Here is a 21,010-nt window from a genome sequence, read left to right as displayed (position 1 = left end):
ACCTGAAACTAATTAGTTCTTTTTTTTTTCTTTTTTTTTTTTTTTTCTCTGATATTTATATCTAGTCAGGAACTACCCAGAGGAGTTTGATTCCTGGAAGGAAAAATAAATAAATAAAACTTAAATTATACTAATATTCCGCTACTTATGCTGTATATTTTGTGCGATGAGGAGTGCAAACTTGAGCCCCAATTCAAATGACACCTTTGAATGTATGTGGTAACATTTAGGCAAAACTTTGATTTTATTAAAGTGCAGATTTAAAAAAAATGCAGACAGGAGAGACTAAGCCCTGTTATGTCTGTGAAACTTGCTGGGTACACACAGAATGTTAATAGCACTTCTAGAGAATTTGCCATTTTGCTACATCTTCAAAGAGCAGTCAAACAGCCAAAGAGGCCCATTTTGATGTTTTTGATGAGAAGAGAGGAAAGAGCACCAAGAACAATAATCAACAGTGCAACTATTCAGCTCAAATTGATTGGAAAGGAAAACAAAAAAAATTTTCAAAATACCTAAATAAAAGTTAAAAATCATTCTGTAATCCTACTAAAAACATTTTCTAGAAACCAACTCACTCCTCCCAAAATAATCTTTCTCCATTTTTCCTTCCTGCAACATTTGAACACACTAAGCTTTTAGCTTTACACTTCAGAGAGTAAGACCTGAGTGTTACTGTATACAAAATGACAGAGTACATTTTCAAAATCAAAATGTAGAAGTCTAAATCACCATTTGAAAGCAATCAGGGCATTTTGAAGCCCAAGCGCTACTGAATGGTTTCAATGTAACTATATTACTTTTGAAATTTGGATATAGCCTTCCTGTGTTGCCCCAAATAATACTACATTTTTTTTATTGATTTTGCTCTTACACACATATATATATATACACCATATATATATATATATAGGTATATATATATACATATAGCTATATATATATAGAGAGAGAGAGGTCTCCTATAACTCTTCCTGATGGAGTAGCTTTTCTTATTGAAGCTGATATACTTGAAAAATGGAGTGTCATTATAATTAATATATATTTAGAAAAGACTTCAAAAATAATTGTTTCTCATGGGCAACCTACTGCCAATCCTTGTATTCCTTTTTTCCCCTGAATGCTTCATTGCTTCTATGCCAGATGATATGTTCAATGATGAAAGTATAATAAGCAAACAAGAAATTTAAAAAAAAAAAAAAACTATTTCATACTCCACCTGTTCTTTTCAGTTGTCCTCACTGAGGCCTGCACAACATCAGACCCCAAATCTCCCTGCTCTCCCTCAGAAAAACTGATACAATTTTATTGCCAATGAAATAATATAAAGGATATTGTTTAGTAACTCTTGGTGGAATCAACTTCAAGGACTGCTTTTTCTTTTGAATTATGACTCTTTCTGGTGTTGAAAAATATGCCCAACTGTAAATGGACAAATATATTCAGCCTAGCAACAAATAAATTTAAGTATTTGTTCTTCAGGAATGTTTGCTATTTGCACTTGAAAGAGGCATTTTATGGTGTACCAATTGGTTTGAGCATTCACAGCTTGGACGAGGGCTCCTACAATGAAAAATTACTTTTTAGCAAGTCCCTACACATAGTTGTTATCCAACTCCATCTCACAGCTCATGAACAATCTCTTCCTTTGCAACAGGAACCAGTGACATTTCAAAGGCAGTGCAATATGACAAGAATTCATTTCATTTGACACATCTTCTTTGAACTTGACACCTGAAAAGCATCCAGTTGCTTTTTCAAGCTATGTGCAGAGAAATCTTTGCTGTTCAGGCTATGGTAGCAGGACCTGCTGCACATGCACGGAGTTAGACTCTTTATCCTAACAGTCAAGCCTCTGTAGCTGCTATATCCAAGATAAGTTGACTTCATTATGCGATATAATTGCTTACTTAAACAATAAATCCCCCAACTCTTCAACAGAAAGGGAGGACTTCCCAAAATGAAAATTCACTAGAAAGAAACAGTGACATTTATATCACTTTAAAAGCATTTTCCCCAACTTTCTAGCTTTCGAGTATGTTACTGAGTCTCGCGGCCCCTGGATAAGTCATGGAAAATATGCATAAAACACAATGTTAAAAGACATAGATACAATTTTCCTATCACACATACTTCTGGTTTCAAGAGAGCAAAAGTGCCCCTACATAACTAAGGGCACAAGTTCTATTAAGTTCTTTATGTCAAATTCTAAGGACCAGAAATACTTGGTACTGGTAAATTGTATTGACTGTCCAATTCTGTGAAACTGTTGTGGCCAGCTTAGGTGAATTAGCAAAGTTCAACGCTTCCTTTCTTTTTGACCTTTACCAACCAATTTGTCAAGTATGTGAATTTACAGTGGATAAAAGAGAGTGGGAAACTCTATGAACTGCTCAGAAAAGAGAGATGATGAGGCAGGAGATCCATACCTGAACCCTCACATTTTTTCACAGCCATTCTAAAACACCCTGGACTGTAATGAAGTAGAGCTGGCATAAATGAGGTAATCAGAAAAGTTCTTTTTTTTCCCCCTCCCAAGGAGTGAAATAAAAGCTTTATTCCTTTAGCTTCTAGTCAGAGATAAAAAAGAAGTACAGGAAATAGAAGGATGAGAATACGGCTTTTACCCAGTCTTTAGTGAATAACATTAATACAATCATTAAACAACTTTACAACTGACTAAAAATTAAGCATGTACTATAAAATATGCATATTTATTTGTTGGCTGTGGAGTTCCAGACAGTATGAGAGGGCACTATCTCCTCTGATCGCTACACAGTTACTGCAGTTTCATCAAAAGCTATCTGTGGACAACTAGTTATGACAAGGAATTGTCCAAGTACAAATTGTCCATTTACAGTAAATCAAAGGAGAAGATATACACAAAACAGTACTACATGCTCGTTCTGCCTGGAAGAAGATGCTTCATTTGAATTTTCCTAATGAGCAATTTACATTCCACAGAAAAGACCCGCAATAATCATCTTTTTGCAGATTCCAATGAATATTTAAGTAATACTATCAAGCGGTGAACAGACTCTGCAGGTCCTTTTTCTTGAACAAATCTTCTAAATAAATTGAGCTTAACCTGCAAGGATGGTGTATGTCAAAGTCAACACACTACATGAAGGTCAAGCTGTGTCAGGACTCTTCAGGATTCTTTGTTTATCAAGCACATTGCAAGCTGAAGGGTACCAGAACACTCCCCATCTTCATCTCCATCTAACTTCTAACTGCAGTGAAGACACTAGCTATCAGTGATGACACAATTTAGCCCCAAACCACAACTACTAGTTTATGATTAGGCAAGGATCACAACCCTGATGATGTAGCAGCTAAATTATTTCTTACCTTGATGCAAATACTAGATTTACTGGCAAGAGAGCATGGGAAACCTGAAATGCAACAGCCTGTCTGCACCTTGTTAATGAATCGCTCTTTTAACAGTTTTCAATGGCAGTCAGCCTTTCAGCAGCACAGTAAAACAGTACGAAAATGTAAAGGCTCTTGTTAAGAATAAATTATCATATAAGCAACAAAAACACAGGCACAGAATGAAGCTGATGTTAAGAATGTAGAATTTTGAAACATATAGAGTCTAATTAAAAGCTATATACAGTTCTGCTATTCTGAAAGACTCTGATAGCTTGTACTTTAATATGAAGATATAATTATGATTTTTTCTCTTTCTTCTTTGGCAACGTACAGCTCTGATTGTTTTCTTAAGTCTCCATTTGAGCAGTTCCTCTGAGCCATCGTGGCTCAGAGTGCCTGGCAAAGAGACCATGCAAACAGCCTCGTCTTCCAGCCTCTAAGAACACCCAGAGCTCCAATATTTACCTTGCATGGTGAAATTACCCATGTTGAACAAAGTTGCAGAACTGGAGCATGGTGATGGAAATAATTCCTTCTTAAAAATCACAAGAAGGCTGGGATGTTGCAATGTCATTATATCCAGACCTAAGGTGACAGCACTTGTACCAACATTTTGGAGTAGAAGAGAAAACGGTTCCTTTCCCTATAGGGACTTATTTTGCATGGCAGTTAGCTTTTTATTATGGTACAAGGCATACACACGTTTGCAAGTCAGTCTAGGTAAACCCATGCGGTAACAGTAAGCAGGACAGTCTACGGGAACTCTGAAGCAGACAAGCATTTTTAAAGTTAAAAACATGTGAGACTTTGTTTTAAAACTATTTTTAATAGTTTAATAGTTTTAATAGTTTTAATAGTTTAATAATGATTCATTGGACACTCCAGACACTTTTTAAACTGAAAATGTTCTTTTTTTTTTTTCTCCAATGCTGTTTTTCTTCTTAAATATACTGAAAATGTGGTGAAGAGTATGTGTACCACATTTTCAGTGAGTGAAAAAAAACTTCAGTCATGATTTCACGCAGCAGATTTTTGGAAATTTTAAAAAAATGCCAAAGGGGGGAAAAAAAAAAAAAAAAGAAGAGGGAGACAGAAAGAGAGAGTGGGAGAGAGAGAAGAAATGTTGGTCTTTCAAGTATTTTGAACAAATTATTGCAAAAATAATTACTTTTCAAGAGCTCTATCAATTTTGCTTGCACATTTGGAACTTCAGATCTCCAACATAATTGACACTGACAAACTCTACTGTGTGATGGAAAAATCTGGTTATGATGTTTACAGGCTGTATCTAACAATTCAGTAATGGGACAAATTGCTAGATAAAGTCTGCCTCACATCAGCTATTGCCACGGTAAATGCCCTGGCATACACTCAAAATCTTCAATGAATGCTAAGAAACCTGGGTAGAGTCCAGTAAGTTGTTATAGACACAAACCATTTAGAAAGCTGTTCCATCCTGATTTAAAAGCATCATAATTGGGGAATCCACAACTACCTTTGCTAATAGTCCTCCAGTGGTTAACCAGCATCATTACTAATAGTTTGGAATTTATGCCTATTTTTAATTTGTCTGGTTTTAATTTTCAGACTATTTTGTATGGTATTTTTCCTTGCTGGCTCAAGTAGATGGTTAGTTCCTAATATTTTCTTTCTTGGAAGCAACTTTTTCGATGTGATCAAGTTACTTTTTTGTCTTTCCTTATTGTTTTCTTTACATTTATATGCAAATAGGCAGACTTATCTTCAAAAGAAGAATGCCAAAGAGAGCTCTCTAGACTGCAAATACTGAAATCCACTAACAAGCACTAAAGAATTCTGAAGAACAACAACAACAAAAGGAACAAAAAAAAGTGAGACCCATAACAAAACTGAACAAGATCCAGACAAGGCCAAGAATGAAGAAAAACTAGGGTGGATATGATTTTCTAAAATTATAAGCTTAGACTGGTGCTTACACACAAATTATGGAGTTGGACTTTCAAAAACAGAGCAATGATGTAATCAGATGAATATTTCTAACTTAATGAGACGAATATTTCTAACATGTTTGGGTATTTCTGTAATTCCTCGCCCACACAAGATTAAGGCATTCATTTTTAAGTTGTTGACCTAAAGTAATAAAGAAATGGTATTACTAAATAAATACACACTCTTGTTCTCAATATTCTTCCACAAATAAAGATGTTTAGAGGTAAGAAAAAAAATCGGTTGGAGGAGATATTCTCAGCAACACAGGAAGGCTGAAATCATATATAAACTTTGTCCTTCACAGAACTGTTTAAAATATTCTTTTTCTCTCTGCTTTCTGAACATTCCAGCCATTGTACTTTAATTTTCCATATGTTCAGAACTTGAACATCATCCAGTTTCTGCTTTGGTTTAATGAGACTCTAATTTAAATAAATAAATAGAACATTATTTAAATGACAAATCTATAGCTCTATAATAAATCTTGCAGTATAAAACAGTTCTATGGTTTAATCAAGGAAAATTACCTGGATAGTTTTCATAGATCAATAAAAACATCATGAAAATATAATTCATACTATTAAGCATTTTCCTGTTAAGTATTTAAGGTGCTAAAAGATGCTTCATTTTAGAATTAGTAAGTGACAATAACATAAATAAGTTAAAGAGTGCTGCAGAGATATTAAGATCTATGCAGTTATATTGAATTTTTCCTAATAATCCAATTTACAAATAAAAATGCATGCCATTTTCTTGGGTAGTAAGTACTTTCTGTTTAATATACTTTCTTTTTTTTTTTTTTAAACAGTTTAAACAGTTTAAACAGTTTACATGTTTCACAATAATGACAGGTTGTGTCATTGTTTCTGTGCAGTGTGAAGGTAATTTAAACTAACTAGCCCGGAAAATGATAACTATCCAGCTACGGTTCTTGGTTTAATCTAGTCCACTGTTTACATTTATTTCCTTGACAGTGACATGGGTCAAAGACTCGTCTTCCTTTTCACTTTGTTCGAAAGAGTGTTCCCTTTTTCTCTCCATATTTCTCCTACCCATATTAGAAACCGCAGGGTAAAGTCGGGCCCTATACCAAATCCAAGTTTAAGACATAGATCTTAGTGATACTGAATCTCAATATGAATGCATGCTAATACTCACATATCTGAACATATCTGAAATATTTTATGGTTAAGTAGATGACATATAGTATCTGTTAATATCAATTATTTATCAAAAAAATTATTTTGCAGGTCTACTGTTCTTAACAGCACTAGGACACTTAGCTACCTCTGGGGGTCTAAGTGCGATAATTTAATTCATTCACTAGTCCTGAAGTTCTGAGTAAAAGAATTAATCACAAGTTCTGACTTCTCTATTTCAGTAGAGAAGTCATGAGTAAAACTAATCAGAATCTCAATCTTGGGAATAAAACCAGTTGAATTGAGGTGAAGGAAAAAACAACATCTCTAGGCTATTTGTGTTTGTGAGACAGATGGAAAATACACTAAGTTCTCAAAACTGAAAATTGGTATTTTGGGAAAGAATTATAAGTCTGATCAAGCAATACTTTCTATCAATAATTTTAATTTTTTTTATACATTATTCAACATTTCTAAATGAAAAGTCAATCAGAACTGTAAAACAAAACTTTATATTAAGAAATTTTGAAACAGGATATATCAAATATTTAAAGCCTTTTTTATATAATATACTTTGAATGAGAATTTCCAAGACCAATCCTTTCTCACAAGCAGTACTGGTCTTGTTGATTCATTTTTCAAGTAAGAATAGTACATTGAAAAATTCCTAATCAACTCCAATACCAATATACACTATTTTCATAGCAGGCAGAAAACCATGTGAAAGCTCTACTTAAAGACTCGCCAGAACTATCTTGCTTCACTGCTATTCTTTGGCTTGAATATGCATTATTGTGCTTGAATATGCATTATTGTTCCTGTTGTTTATTTTATCACTAATAATATTGGAAATACTTTACACATTTGCTGTCATTTGCTCCTCCCTTCTCCCTCCCAGAAGTCCTCATTAATGATGAAGAACCATTAGTTTATCTTTGCTGGTCTCCTATTGACTGCTTTTGTATGAATTATACTTACAAACCTCAAATGTTTCTGTAGCATCTAAAATTTCTAAAGTGTAAATGACAAATTCAATCCCTCATTTTTACTTATGCATGAGCAACATAGGTCATTATTTAAGAAACCTGTAACATGAAATCGTCAAGCTATGTTTATGAATGGGGTCTCAAAAACTGTGGCTTCCTTTAATAAGCACACATTTCTAGCGCTGACTTTACCCTATGTTTCTTCAGATTCCCTGATCTGCTATGTGGATAATCTATGTCTCTTTCATGTATATTATTTCAATCTACTAAAGCAAAGGATTAATGCTTTCTCCTGGTTATACTTTGGTAGTTTTTTGCTTCACCTATCTTCTCTGTTGCTCACAATATGCAGACACCCTTACCATAAGGGATTTTTTTTTTTTTTTTTTTAACTTCTGAACAGAAATCAGAAGGATGTTTTTTCCAGTTTGTTGTTCTTATTTATACATCTTTGTTGTATCTGTACTTCAGTCACTTCTCTGTGACTTAAATTATTGCTTCAAGATAATGAATCTTGCATCTGAATCCTTAAAATGTAGGCAAAGTCTTCAACAAGTGTATCCTCTAGTGTTTTCATTATCTTACAAAGTTTATAATATTCCAAAATGACAGCAAGATTCTCATATTTTTTTCTTTGCCAATTAATTCATACAAAACCAAGGAGACAGGAGTGGGTTGCAAAATTTGTTCTAGACTGAGATATATTGTTTAAAAGCTGTCAATAGGACTGAAAGTCTGAGATGTAATGGTTGATATAAGACTTCAGGGAGATACAATAATGTATTTTAGTTCAGTGAAAAATGACTAATAAATACATTATTTTATGAAGCTGATAGTTTCAATACACTGAAATAAAAATATATATTTTTACCACTTTTCCTTTGGAGTTTGGAATGTAGGAAATGTTAGGTCAAAACCATAAATGTAATGAATCAGTTATGCATTCAATCATACATCTACAGAATCTGAAACTGTTTCTTTCATGTGCAAAATATTATTTCCATTTCAATGTATCACATAAACTGATGTTTCTATAAAAATACTTATAGTAAAATACAGAATAAATCTATTATTATATTCAATCAGTTTTAGAAAGATGCATCCAACACTTACACACTATAAAATCATTAAGCATCACTCTATTTTATCCCAGTTACTACTGAAGTAACAAAAAAATGGTGTTATAGTCTCTTGTGAGCTGAATGGCATATTTCCTATAACCTACACAAAGTTTCTGTAAATAGCTTACAGGTTTTTAGTCACTGCTTAACTCAGCATTCAAAATTCCAATATTGGCTCTTTCATATTAATGTGTTATGCATAGAGTACTTCAAATAACCATTAAAAATAGATACATTTTAATAAATTTAAGCAAGTGTTATCCTTCTAGACTTCGCATGTAAACAACTTCTAAGGGAACTCTCTCTACTGAATGTACAAACCCCCTTGAAGGAACTGAAAAATTATTAGTGGATTGTCTTGGAACAGATCAACAAAGTAGAATTCAACATCTAACATAAGGTGCTCCCTTGAGAATGGGAATAGTAAAGCATCATGCAAGGTATTAAGTCACACTCATTAGTTTCATGTGTCTTCTTTCAGTTGGTGGTCACATTGGCTTCCTTCTGACGCAGTCTTTCTTTCTGTTGTTTAAGAAAAAAACAGTTTTATTATCATTCTTTTCTCTAATTTTCCATCTGCTCTATAGTTGCCATAAGCATGTGGTCTAGAATACTGCAAAGTATGAAACTGGACAAACCAGACTAGCCTTTTCTTTAATTCAAAAAAAGAAAAAAAAAAAGAAAAAGAAAGAAAAAAACCCTCTTGTAGGCTCAAAACCGTTTTGTTGCTTATTAAATAGAAATAGTTTGCTTTAGCAAACTGATTCCTTCATGTGCTTTTCCTATCCTTAGTCTCTTGTTCCTGCAGTTTGAGAAGCTGCTCTAACTTACATATCTTGCCTGCAGCCAAAAGGAGGTTTTCATCTGCACCCAAAGGGAAGGCAGTACAAATTATAAGCCCTCTTTTTGTGTCCTACCAAAAAACCTGGGGAACAAGGAAAAAAATAAAGGGGAATTTATTCCCTTTTGCTGTTACTCAAGAGAGCAAACAATTTTAAGGTTTTGAAAAAAACAAGAGACTTGGGCATTGGACAAATTTATACAAAGAGCTCCAATGCACTGAATAGCAGGAAAGAAAATATGAGAGACTAGTGGCAGAGGGGAAGAAACCAAAAAGGCAACTGTTATCATATCCTGTTATGTAAATGCACTGAGCCACGCTTACTTGTAACTAACGTATGTTTAGAGCTTACTGCTTGAATTACTGTAGGCAAAAGTTTAAACATTTTTCATTGGGAAGAATATTAATCTGCTGCATTCAAACTGATGAAGTATGTTACATCACACATCAACAAGAATGAAAAACACCATAATTCTGAATGACCAGAATACTGTAACAAATTGCACTCTGAACGTCATGCTGAGAAATGCATCATACCAGGCTAGCTGTAGGGTTGATTTTCTTCGTTTCAACTTTCTTCTCTGCAGTTAACTTGCTTACTGACTGCTGAGCCACCTTTATTCTGAAATGAAATACACACAGAAGACATCATTAGATTCAAAGAAAGTACAACTGCTCTACCTCTGGTGTAAACATATACCTGCAAGAACCATTTCCATTGCCATTTTCAGGTGTATTAGCTCAAGAAACTGTTAATTAGTATTCAAAAGCACTTCATAATTTATAAAAGTAGGTCCTAACACTTCTTTAATTATGATGAGAACCAAAAGCAAAATGACAGCCTCTCTGTACTGCTCACTGAGAATTTCACCAGGCATTAAGATTTCTCTCATCTTGCAGGATCTGTGTTTGATAGAATTTCTTTGAAATGAACTGGAAACAGCTGCAGTATGAAAGCAAGAGGATACCCCTCTTAAAAATCAAAATCTATCTGGTTAGATCTTTTCTATATTTAGAATAGGCTTTGAGTATATTTAATATTGATTTAAGTATACTAGCTTTCATTTTGTCTAATTAGTATTTTCTCTAATCATTATATCAGCCATTTATAAGGTTATACATTACACATCCTCTGAAAACCTTGAAATATCTTTTTTTCCTTTAATATTTTCTCATGCCTTTAGATTGAACTGATCAACCAACTTAGGTGATGTGGGGATTTGAGGAAAGGCAAGTTAGAAGAGGTTCTTGCCTAGGGATTGTTAAAATAATCTTGTGGGCAGCTACAGACTAAAAGCACTAGTGAAATAAGAGGAAAGAAGAAAATCGATCTGATTCCTCTACTCTTGCCTCTTACTCTTGCAGGCAGAAGTCTTTTTTGAGTTAGGATTTAACATGGAGAACTGAATCAGAAGTTCAATTAGAAGGAAAAGGAGAACAGAATTTAAGAGAAAAGGACTTTGCTTTCTTCTTATATACACACACAAGAGAGGGCAGGAGAAACTATGTCCCAAATACAGTGACAGAAAGGAAGGAAAAATCTTGGTATTCCTCAGATCTATCTAGCTATCGATGTCTTTAAAACACTGATGCTAAGGACATTTACTTTATACTTCTCTGTATGAACTGCAGAGGGAAAGATGTTGCAAGTGAAGTTCTTTTACCAAACAACTAAAGAAAACTCAGCAATCCAGTTCTCACTAATGCAGACCAAATCAATCTTTTCTTATAAAAAATGCATTTCTTGGCACTCTTTAAGTGAAAAATTCTACTTTCTTCTCTAATTTAATTTTTTTTCCACTAGTAGAAATAATTGCGCTGTGACTATTCAAAAGTTATTTAAAATACCATGTCCAGTTTAAACCACTTTTGACACACTCAATTTTTGAGGAATTTTGGAAGAAAAGCAAAAAGGAATGTGGATTATAGCTGTAATTACTGATGTGTGCTTCCTTCCTTACTACAACACCAGCAGCAAAACAAAATCTGGACATCTTTTAAAAATTATAAAACAGTTTCATAAATTCATTATTGTGTTTATCAGTGTTCAGTACTGGAACCTAACATTCTCTGTCCAAACTCTGTTGGGTAGTTATTCGTGTCTGTGATTTCTCACTCTTCAGCTTAAGAACAGAAGGAAACAGTAATATTACTTTTAAGAAACCTTATTTCTACCACTGGTTAGCTCCTACATTGGTTCAAGCTATAAGTACACAAATATACAAACATGAAATCATTCTGTACAGTTTTAAAAATATTTAATATTTAGTTTTACCCATATCTGCAAGTTTTCTTTCCTATTTTGATTACAATTTCTTTTCAATTATATTCTCCTTGGCCTCTCTTCTTGGCCTGTTTAGACTGTTTTTCAAATAGTTTTCAAACATTCAGAGCCCACATTTTCATTAGAAGGAAGTATTCTAGGGATTATAAACTTTTACAGTTAAAAAGAACGTTATGCACTTCACTGATTGAAAACTAGCTTTGATCTGTGTATTTTATTCCACAGTTGCACAATTTCCAGGAAACCTATTAGAATTTTTAAATAAAATGCATAGTTTGGGATACAAAATAACATGACTTAAATCATGTGATATTTGTCTCATAAAAATGACAGACTAATTATATATTGCACTTTGGTCTCCTAGACGAAAAAAATCACTTTGTTAACATGTGACCGATAAGATTAGGAGGCATTCTCAGAAGCGCAGATACATAACTGACGATGAACACAATTATTTGGGATTTTTAAGGTCAGCTGGCTCTTCTTTTAAGAAAGTGGTTAGCTCAGTAATTACATCAGTGAAGTATCCTGTAAAGGTACTTATAAATAAAAATAGCTCCTTGTTAAAAACTGAGAAGATCCTTGAACTAGCTTTTGATTTGACTGATTTGAAGTATCATTTTTGAAATGAGAATAATGAAGTAATACAGAACTATTCAAATTGAAAATCATAAAAGATTTTGGCTAAAGACAACAGAAGTTTAATCTTTATACTACTTCCACTTATTTCACTTTCATGGGGAAAAAAAACCACCAAAAACTCCAGACATGAAAATGTAATTTGTCCATGAAAAGTTATGATAGCTTCCCATAACAACTTACAAACACCGTATTTTTTTACCCTCTTTCAAAAAAGAATATACACATTTTATAGAGTCCGTGATGGAAACAAATAAAATTACCCGTCACACACCTTACGAATAAAAGAACAGTTAACTAATGCAACTTAAGCAAGCCTCTTTTCTGTTCAATGTCTTTTTTCTATTTGTTCTGTGCAAATACAAGTGATGTTGCCATTTGCGTAAATCAAATACTATTATAGCTTTGTCTGAAAAACTTTTCAATAAAATACTAAAAATAAGAAGCAAGGTCTAGAGATAAATATAGTTATAGAAAAAGCAAAGCTACAAAAAAGCTCATTTGAAATAACTGTACTATATTCCTTATTATTTTCTACTGCTCTCTTAGACTCGTAAAGTGTTACTAACCAACTTGTACATACAGCACACAACATACTATTATTTTTAATTACGTTCAAAAAAAAACTATTAAATGTGCTATAAAGATTTTTAAGGTGTAGCTTATGAGAATTTATATAGACTTAAATTGTTGAACTTCCTACAAAAGCAGAAACCTCGTTGGCTATTATTTTTTCAGGAATTATTTGTTCAAAGTCTATTTGCAGAAAAACAAAAGCTAGGTGGCAGAATGTCAAAATGTAAATTAAACAAATGTATCATTCTTTTAAATTTCTTCTTTGAGAGTAACTGCAGTTATATTAGCCACTAATGAAGGTGGCCCATTTTAATATTGTCTCTTTATAGAAACCAGATGAAAAGGAAAAGAATTTGTGAGAATACAGAAAATGCCATATGTTGAGTACAATAGCTAACAAAACAGTTTAACATAGCTATACCCATTTCTTCTGAGTTTTTGCTGTGGAAGCTAATGAATAAGGGAGTAGTTCACATGGATTGTTCATTTACAGTGCCATGACTATTAAGGGGAGTTTGGAGACATGAAAAGGAAAGGACTTGATACATATATTTGTTTCTTCTTACATAAATGTAGCATCTACAGTAGCCTGAATGGTCACATGAGCTGAGTCAACTTTCAGAGAATTAAGGAAAAAGAAATCGGGGTTGAAGCTAATGGATGTGAAATCAAGGAGAAAGAAAGGGGAATAGAAAAACCAACAGAAACAGGTGTAAAAGAAAAGCAAGAGGAGATAGAAATGAGCAATAAAACACAGAGAAGAAAACGTGGCAAGGAAATTTACAGAGCAGTAGAGACGACAGTAAAAAAAACATAAGGACAGTAGAATAGCTGATCATGACATGATATGAAAATATGAATGTCATGAAAAGGTATGGTTCATTCAATGACTTGAAGCATTCTTCTATTTTTCACCAGTGTTTGAAAAATATTTACAAAAGTTCAGGTAGTTTTTGCTCATATCTTAATTATAATAAGACTGTGAATCTTTGTTAGGCTCATAGGATGTGTCAATAATAGAAGCAATAATTCTATCTTCCATAAATAGCTTGGAGACAAACTCAAGGGACAGAACATTCTAAGCTTGAGCAATTACAACACTGAAAAAATGTCTTTTTTTTTACACAGAGCAAACAACGACGACTAGACTTTACAGAAAAGAGCTGAAGATTTACTTCTGTCAGGGTCATTGCCGTGGAGGCCTCTGCCATACGTTTTTAAATGCAGTAGACCAGACAATGAAATCTCACACACTGTGTTTTGGGCAGCATTAATGAGCAGTGTGAATGACACAGCACATGTCTACTTCTCATTCCAAAACAGTAAGGATTAATATTTTATGTGTATCAGTGTGCTTATGAGTTAAAAAAAAAAAAGAAGTTAAGAAATGCAGGTTGGGCAAACCATGAAATCTGACCAGCTGTAACATCGGTGTATTCAAAATAAGTATTTTTCTCATCCAGCAGTGAGCAAAAGAGGTCAAATCCTCCTTGTGAATAAAGAAGATGTGGCATCAACTGTAACATCAAGTACTACAGTACATTAGCAATGCTTTTGCCTTTCTCTCGGGAGCATGTTGACTTCCTCTGTAAATCTGATACAAGTCAGGCCTCTAACATCTGATCATACTAATGAAAATACAGTTAATTGTTTTTATATTGCAACTGAGGAAACAAACTAAACCAGCATATAAGCCTGTGCTTTTAAAAATTCTCCTTAACAAGCTCATGGACATACTTTTCCTCCTGGCAGAAAAGACATTGTCAAACCAGGACCTAAACTGATAAATTTATGGTAATTTTCACTCATGCTTCCCCTCCAAGTCAGACCAAAAAAACATGTGAACTGGGCCAGTCCATGCTCCAAAGCTTTCTGTCAGGACAAACCGAATCCCTTCCAGACAGGCCAACAGCCACTCACGGATGTTCTGCTTCTACTGATGTGCAAAGACATACGCACAGGGACAAAACTATCTGTTTTTCCCTCAACTCTTGATATATAGGAATATCTTCTTTGACTCTACATCTCCTTTGATATAGCTAGTGGATTATGTGGATATGAAATAGCTTGGGAGAGCCTATCTTTGGCACTTGAATTTTCTGTGGCTCACACAAAGTTCTAACTTTCTCCCATGAAACTGTGCTGGCATAGGAATAATTGTGCAATCCAAATCTTCATGTGTGGGTGGAAATGATCAAGTCAACATCAACTGCTCAACCTAGAGCCAAGATGCATTCCCCTCTTGGACCCATAACACTTTCTCCCATTGAGAGACTACAAAATGTCCCCATAGCTCAAATTCCTTTGATAAGTTTCATGCCTCATAGCCCTCAGTCACATGATGATTTTTATATGCAAAATTTTTATATCCATAAACTAATCCTGAAGTTTCTGAAAGCACTAAGCCTGTACAACATAATAGATGGCTAGACTCCAATCTCAAAATTTTGGAAGAAATGCCTGTATATTAACTGGCATGACACTGACCACATACATTTTACTGCAGTTATAAATGACTAAATCGGTACAAATAGAGTAAAATGTATGTGGTCAGTGCAATTTGTCTCCAAATCTCAAGTTGCTAATAGATTTTTATGCTCTAATGAAAGCTGTCACTTAAGAACAACTAATAGAAAGAAAAAAGGCCAAACCAGACAATACAAAAATACACTACAGCACATCTGAGGCTAGACAATAGTAAATATCTAGGAATCATATAAAAAGAGTCAAAGCAAACAGTGATAGACCTCAGAATATTTCCTCTGCCAGAAACTCTCTCCATATTAAACCGCACTTCATGTTTTTTTTCTTCCAAAAATTTGTAGTCATCTTTTTGAAGCCCCTAGCCTTTTGCATCTATGACATCTTGCAGCAAAGCATTCAACAGATTAAGTACACCTACTGTAAAGCAACACTGTTATAGTATAACTGCCAGCTGCTAGTTTCAATTGATGCTCTTCGATTGTCCTATTAGATGTGTATTAGACATATGACTACATCTGATTCACCATTCAAGGCTTGCACAGATCTCTAAGCTCTACTTTTTTGCATTCCTGCCGTACAGATGCTTTTCAGTAGTCTCTTCTGCAAGTTGAAAAATATCATTTTATTTAAACTCTTCCTTAAGCAAAAACTTTCCTGTGCCTTATTGTTTTTATTGCTTCTAGAGATTGCCTGATAGCTTGAACTTTACCTCAAAATATGCAGGATTCTGCCTTTTTTTCTTTCTGCCAACATTGCTAAATGATCAGATAAAGCTGTTCACTAATTCATTTATCAGCTACTTCAATGATACTTTTCTAGTACAGGCCAGGCTATACTGGTCACCCAAATTCTAGTAGAAATGCAGAACTCATCTCACTCTATCACAATTTACTTAAATTCAGTCTAAAAGGTTTTAAATATCAATTAACTATTGGCCTACAAAACTATAAAATAAATCCAGTCTTCTAAAACTGATATATCTTCTGAACCAAGACTACTTCTCTTCCTTGCTCGCTGTAATATTGAAAATGAAAACTTAGTTCATTATTTCCTCTCTGGTAAGTGTTTCTGTCTGTTTTCATTCACTTGTTATGCATGTGAGTGCAAAACCGATTAGATTAACTGCATATTATTCAAAAAAGCCAACTTTAAAATATTTACTATGGCATTAACCATAACTTATACTCTTCTCTCACATAAATAGAGAGCAATCAATACAACTCATTCTGTATTTAGTAAATTATCAAAAATGGAAGAATTAAGTACAAAGCTAAAGCCAACACCAATATACTCTTAAAAAATAACTAGAGACTTCTCTGTGTCTTGTTTATTTTTAGGATGTCTTCCTCTTTACCACTAGCTACGTACACTGCTACAATCAGAGTTTCTGCTTTTCATAGCTTTTCTTGCCACTGTGGTAAAAAGAAGTCAGTATAAAGGTTTTTTTTTTCTTTTCTTTTTCGCAACAGGATTGGGATGTTTCTTTGCTAGATATGGAATTTAAGAACAAAAGAACATGCTTTATCCTATGCTGAATATGAGGCGTGTAATTCAGTTGATTAAATAACGATTACGACTTCTCCAAACATTGGGATAAACTTAGGCTATTTTTCTCTTCGGACTTTTGCTTCCCAGCTATAAAATTATCAACTATGTTCAACCAAAAAGTGCTGGCTCAGGCTTAATCCAGTGCAATGACTACTGTAGCATCTTATCTTTGTAGTATAAGTTGGGTGAGAAATTAACAGAAATGCTTCTTTTCATATGCAAGGATTTCAAAATTAAAGTCCATTAGCATGTACTAACAATTTTTGTTAAGATTGTTTTTGTGACACAATCAACTTTTGTGATGAAGATACTGCAAACTACTGGTATTTTTCCAATATTTATCCCCTGCCCCCCACCCCTGCTATATTCAGACTTTGATAGCACAACCTTTAAAACTATACTTAACAGATTTTTAAAATTTGCTCTGGCAGACATCTAGATAACTTCAGATATATTTAATACATACAAATTCTTGCTAACAATTAAACAAATTCTGAAATCACAGGCATACCCACTCAAAAATGTATTAATCCCCAAAAAAGAAATGAGTGGAATTATATGCAATATACCATGGGATACAAGTCTTGTTAACAGAAAAACAAAATATCCTTGTTTTAGCCTATGATTTGGTTAGCATTTCAGAATTTTATAAACAGAAGGAAGAAAAAATAAATCAAACAAAAAGACGCTTGATGCATCTGCACACAGAGATGCACAAATTAAAAAGGTGCCAAAACCAAAAACTGAAAGGTAGGACAAAATCTCATATGCCTCCAACATGTGGCGAGTATTATGGTGCATTTCAATGGAACAATTTGGGAGTAATGAAGCGGCAATCTTCAAAGCAAATTTTATGGTATTGTAGTTACATTCTGATATAGAAGGAAGTATTGCATCTCAAGTAAAGCTAGCATCATATTTCTACCAGGAATATGGTTTTGAAAATGGTCTTCATTTTATCTCTATATTATCTCTTTATTACATCCATCTAGGTTTGCTATCTGCCTGTAACTGTTTGCTATCTGCCTGTAACTCTGTCTTGCATTCCTAAATGATGTGCAAATTTTGTCCAGGAAAGAGACAATGATTCTACTATATTTTGAAGGCAGCTAATTTATTTTCATGGTAGGTTAAGTGTAGGGCAGCCCAATTAAAGTGTTTCCTTTAAGAAAAAGTCTCATAGAAATCTAATTAGATTTCTACAGTTCTGTTACATTTAGAAGCCAAGTAGTTTTTAGACAAAACAAGCTTTTGCAGCTGAGGTTGTCATTTATTTAAAAGTGGTACTGGTCTCGCCCTTCCTGAAATCCAGATTTTTAAGTTGTTTGTTATACAACCCAAAGTAGCTAGTTTTTATATAACATTTTAAATTCAAAATCTTAGATCTTTTTTTGGCTATTCTTGCCACTGCTGATTTTAAGCTAATATATTTTTTATCATACATTTGGGTGGACACATCAATGGTAATTCTGTGTATCATAATTATGTATTGAACTTTCTGAACCACTTCTGATGAGAGAAAACGTAATCGAATATTATTGGATTTAACTTATAATTTAGGTATGTACATGACCTGTCTAGCTCAGAAACATTTGGGGCTAAGTTCCTGCAGCTCCTCCTGAGCTTTGAAGGGTAGGCCAATTTGTACGCCAAGTTTGAAAATACTGACCCACTGCCAATTCTTCATCTTTAAAATTTCCTTCAAAACAAAACAAATGGTTGTTTTTTTTTTTTTTTTTAACAACAATCTCTAAAAATGCAAAACAAATAGTGCATCCAATTAATTAGCGCTACTTGACTTTGGAAGACAGCTGTCCATTCCTGTCATACTAAGGTTTTTTGTTACCAATGACCACGATCACTCTTAGCTTTTAAACTTCCTTGGACAGCAGTTAGTCAATTGCTGGTCTCACACTTTGTAAAACAAACCCCTTAAAGGGTCATGACTTTATAATACATTTTCAGATGATGAAAATAGTTTTTCCATCATTTCAATTTAATTATTTCATGAAGCTCTTTTCAGCAGCATATTTTAAAACATTTTAGGATGATGAAAACAGTTCTTCTGTCACTCTAATTTAGTTATTACACAAGGTTCCTCATTTCAGCAGCTCATTGTCTTGATGGATCACCCTGATTTCAAATGTAAAGGACAATGAATTGTCCTTTCAAGATTAATGAAACTGTGAAAATAATTTCAAGTGAACTCTGAAGAACAGTCTATATAACCCAGAAAAAGTCAGCACCTTGAAGAAACAAAGGAACTGATGTTCTGCATTCTATTGGTATTGCTTTAAATTTATCAATGGGATTAAATATATTAACTGATCAAGTATTTGCACTATAATTCTATTTTTATATTCTAGGTTTTTGTTTATTAAACCATGAGAAATTCTCACCTCATCTTCTGTGCAGCAAAACATAGAAAACAGCAGTTTACTTGCACAAAAGATTTCCTGAATATATTAACAAACTTCTCAAAGTTTTGTGATGCAAATCTCAAGGCAGTGTTAAAGCCTCTATGTATCAGTTATAATCAATTTCTTTGAAGGGATCATTGTATGCCATTGGGAAGGCAGGAAATACATAAACTGAAAAGGAATGGATGCATGGTCTAGGTTTTCTCTTGAACATTAATTTCTAGTCTTCATAACTGTATGGAATGAAAATAGTAAATTATGAATCAGCAAAAAATATTTGCCCAAGCTGATCCTTGAGCATGATTATACTAATGTACTCAATAACTGTTTTACCTTACAGTTCTTAATCCATAACATCTTTAACAAGGCAGAAAGAAAATAAAAGATTCTCCATAAATGTTCACAGTTGTTGTTATTCTAAAATCAAATTAATCATCATATACACAACACAAAAATTTATGACTTTTAACAGTTTGAAAGCAGTGGCATCTGTAGAACAATATTCATAAGGTTTGCAACTTCAAAATTCTCTTTAACAATTTCAAAACTTTTCTTCACATATCTTGTGCTCTAGAAATGTGCTTTTATACCAATCTAAAATTTCTATTGAGACCAAAAGGAACAATGCAAATCTGAATGAGTTTTCTACTTTTGCCGATACATTTCAAGTATTTTGTTAAAACTATGTCGATTTGGAATATGCACTTGGATTTATATTTCACGCTGAAAGTGATTAATTCATTTTTTTTTTTTCCAACGTGACTACATTACCACCCATTTTGCCTTTCCAAACAGTGAGATGCAGTAAGCAAGCTTGTAATGGAATTGTTTTCTCTTTGTAAAAGATTCCTTTAAAAAAAAAATCAAGCAAATAATTAAAGGTTTTATATTCTATTTTTTTACTCAAACTAATAAAATCAGGGGAGTGTGGTGAGATCTAGCGGCATGTAGTTTGATGTCCTCAGCAGGATATCAAAAGTCAGAAGCAGTGCTGTAAATTCAATGTGGGGCTTCGACACTGTGCTAAGTGTGGCCTGAATCTTGGGGGCTTCCCTTTGATGCAAGTGCAGTATATTAACTGGAAAAGCATTCACTTTTATTTGTCTGTACTGTCTGCGACAGCAATATCGCCTCATTTAGGCTAGTTCAACATGAAAATGCACAGAGAAGCAATCTGTTACAAATTAGCACAGCTCCCCTTTCATTTTACTAGCTAGTAATTGGAAGGGGTTACAAAAGTGTAATTTATCAGATTATATGTGTTTATCTTTTTGTGGGGACAGCATGCCTTTGGTGAATTTTCCTACGCACCCTGAGGGAATAATCTTTCCTTGATGTCCATTAGATCTGAAAGAAAACAATGATGCCTGTGAAATATAGGAGTATAATTTGTTGGGTTTGAGAAGGAACAGTTTCCCAGACATCTAAAATGGTATTAATGACTTTATTAGAACCTTACCTTTCCTTGGAAATGCTTTTGCTCTCTCGTTTCCAAATGGTCTTGAAGTCACTGCAGAACTCGTACCACACCGTGAAAACATAGTTTGGTGTGATCTCCTTCTCACCAGGCTTTGGCTTTATCCCAAAGTAGCCTACTGTTTCTTCAAAGCTATGAGAGGGAAGAAAAAA

At 33.7% G+C, this 21,010-nt stretch overlaps 1 protein-coding gene across 1 annotated transcript in view; it reads right to left on the bottom strand.

The window, feature by feature from the left end:
• Positions 1-8,652: 8,652 nt before the first annotated feature.
• Positions 8,653-21,010, bottom strand: part of LOC112958030 (formin-like) — a 117,239-nt gene continuing 104,881 nt past the window's right edge. The window contains exons 16-18 of the mRNA XM_026051834.1: positions 20,841-20,990; positions 9,968-10,052; positions 8,653-9,111 (exon numbers count right to left, since the gene is read on the bottom strand). Of these exons, the coding sequence (XP_025907619.1) occupies positions 9,067-9,111; positions 9,968-10,052; positions 20,841-20,990 (280 nt within the window). The 3' untranslated portion in view covers positions 8,653-9,066. The remainder of the gene's footprint in view (positions 9,112-9,967; positions 10,053-20,840; positions 20,991-21,010) is intronic.

The sequence above is a fragment of the Nothoprocta perdicaria genome, unplaced genomic scaffold (assembly GCF_003342845.1).
Source record: "Nothoprocta perdicaria isolate Ctin4 unplaced genomic scaffold, notPer1 scaffold_8, whole genome shotgun sequence".
NCBI lineage: Eukaryota > Metazoa > Chordata > Aves > Tinamiformes > Tinamidae > Nothoprocta > Nothoprocta perdicaria.
This window is presented reverse-complemented; position numbering and strand designations above follow the sequence as displayed.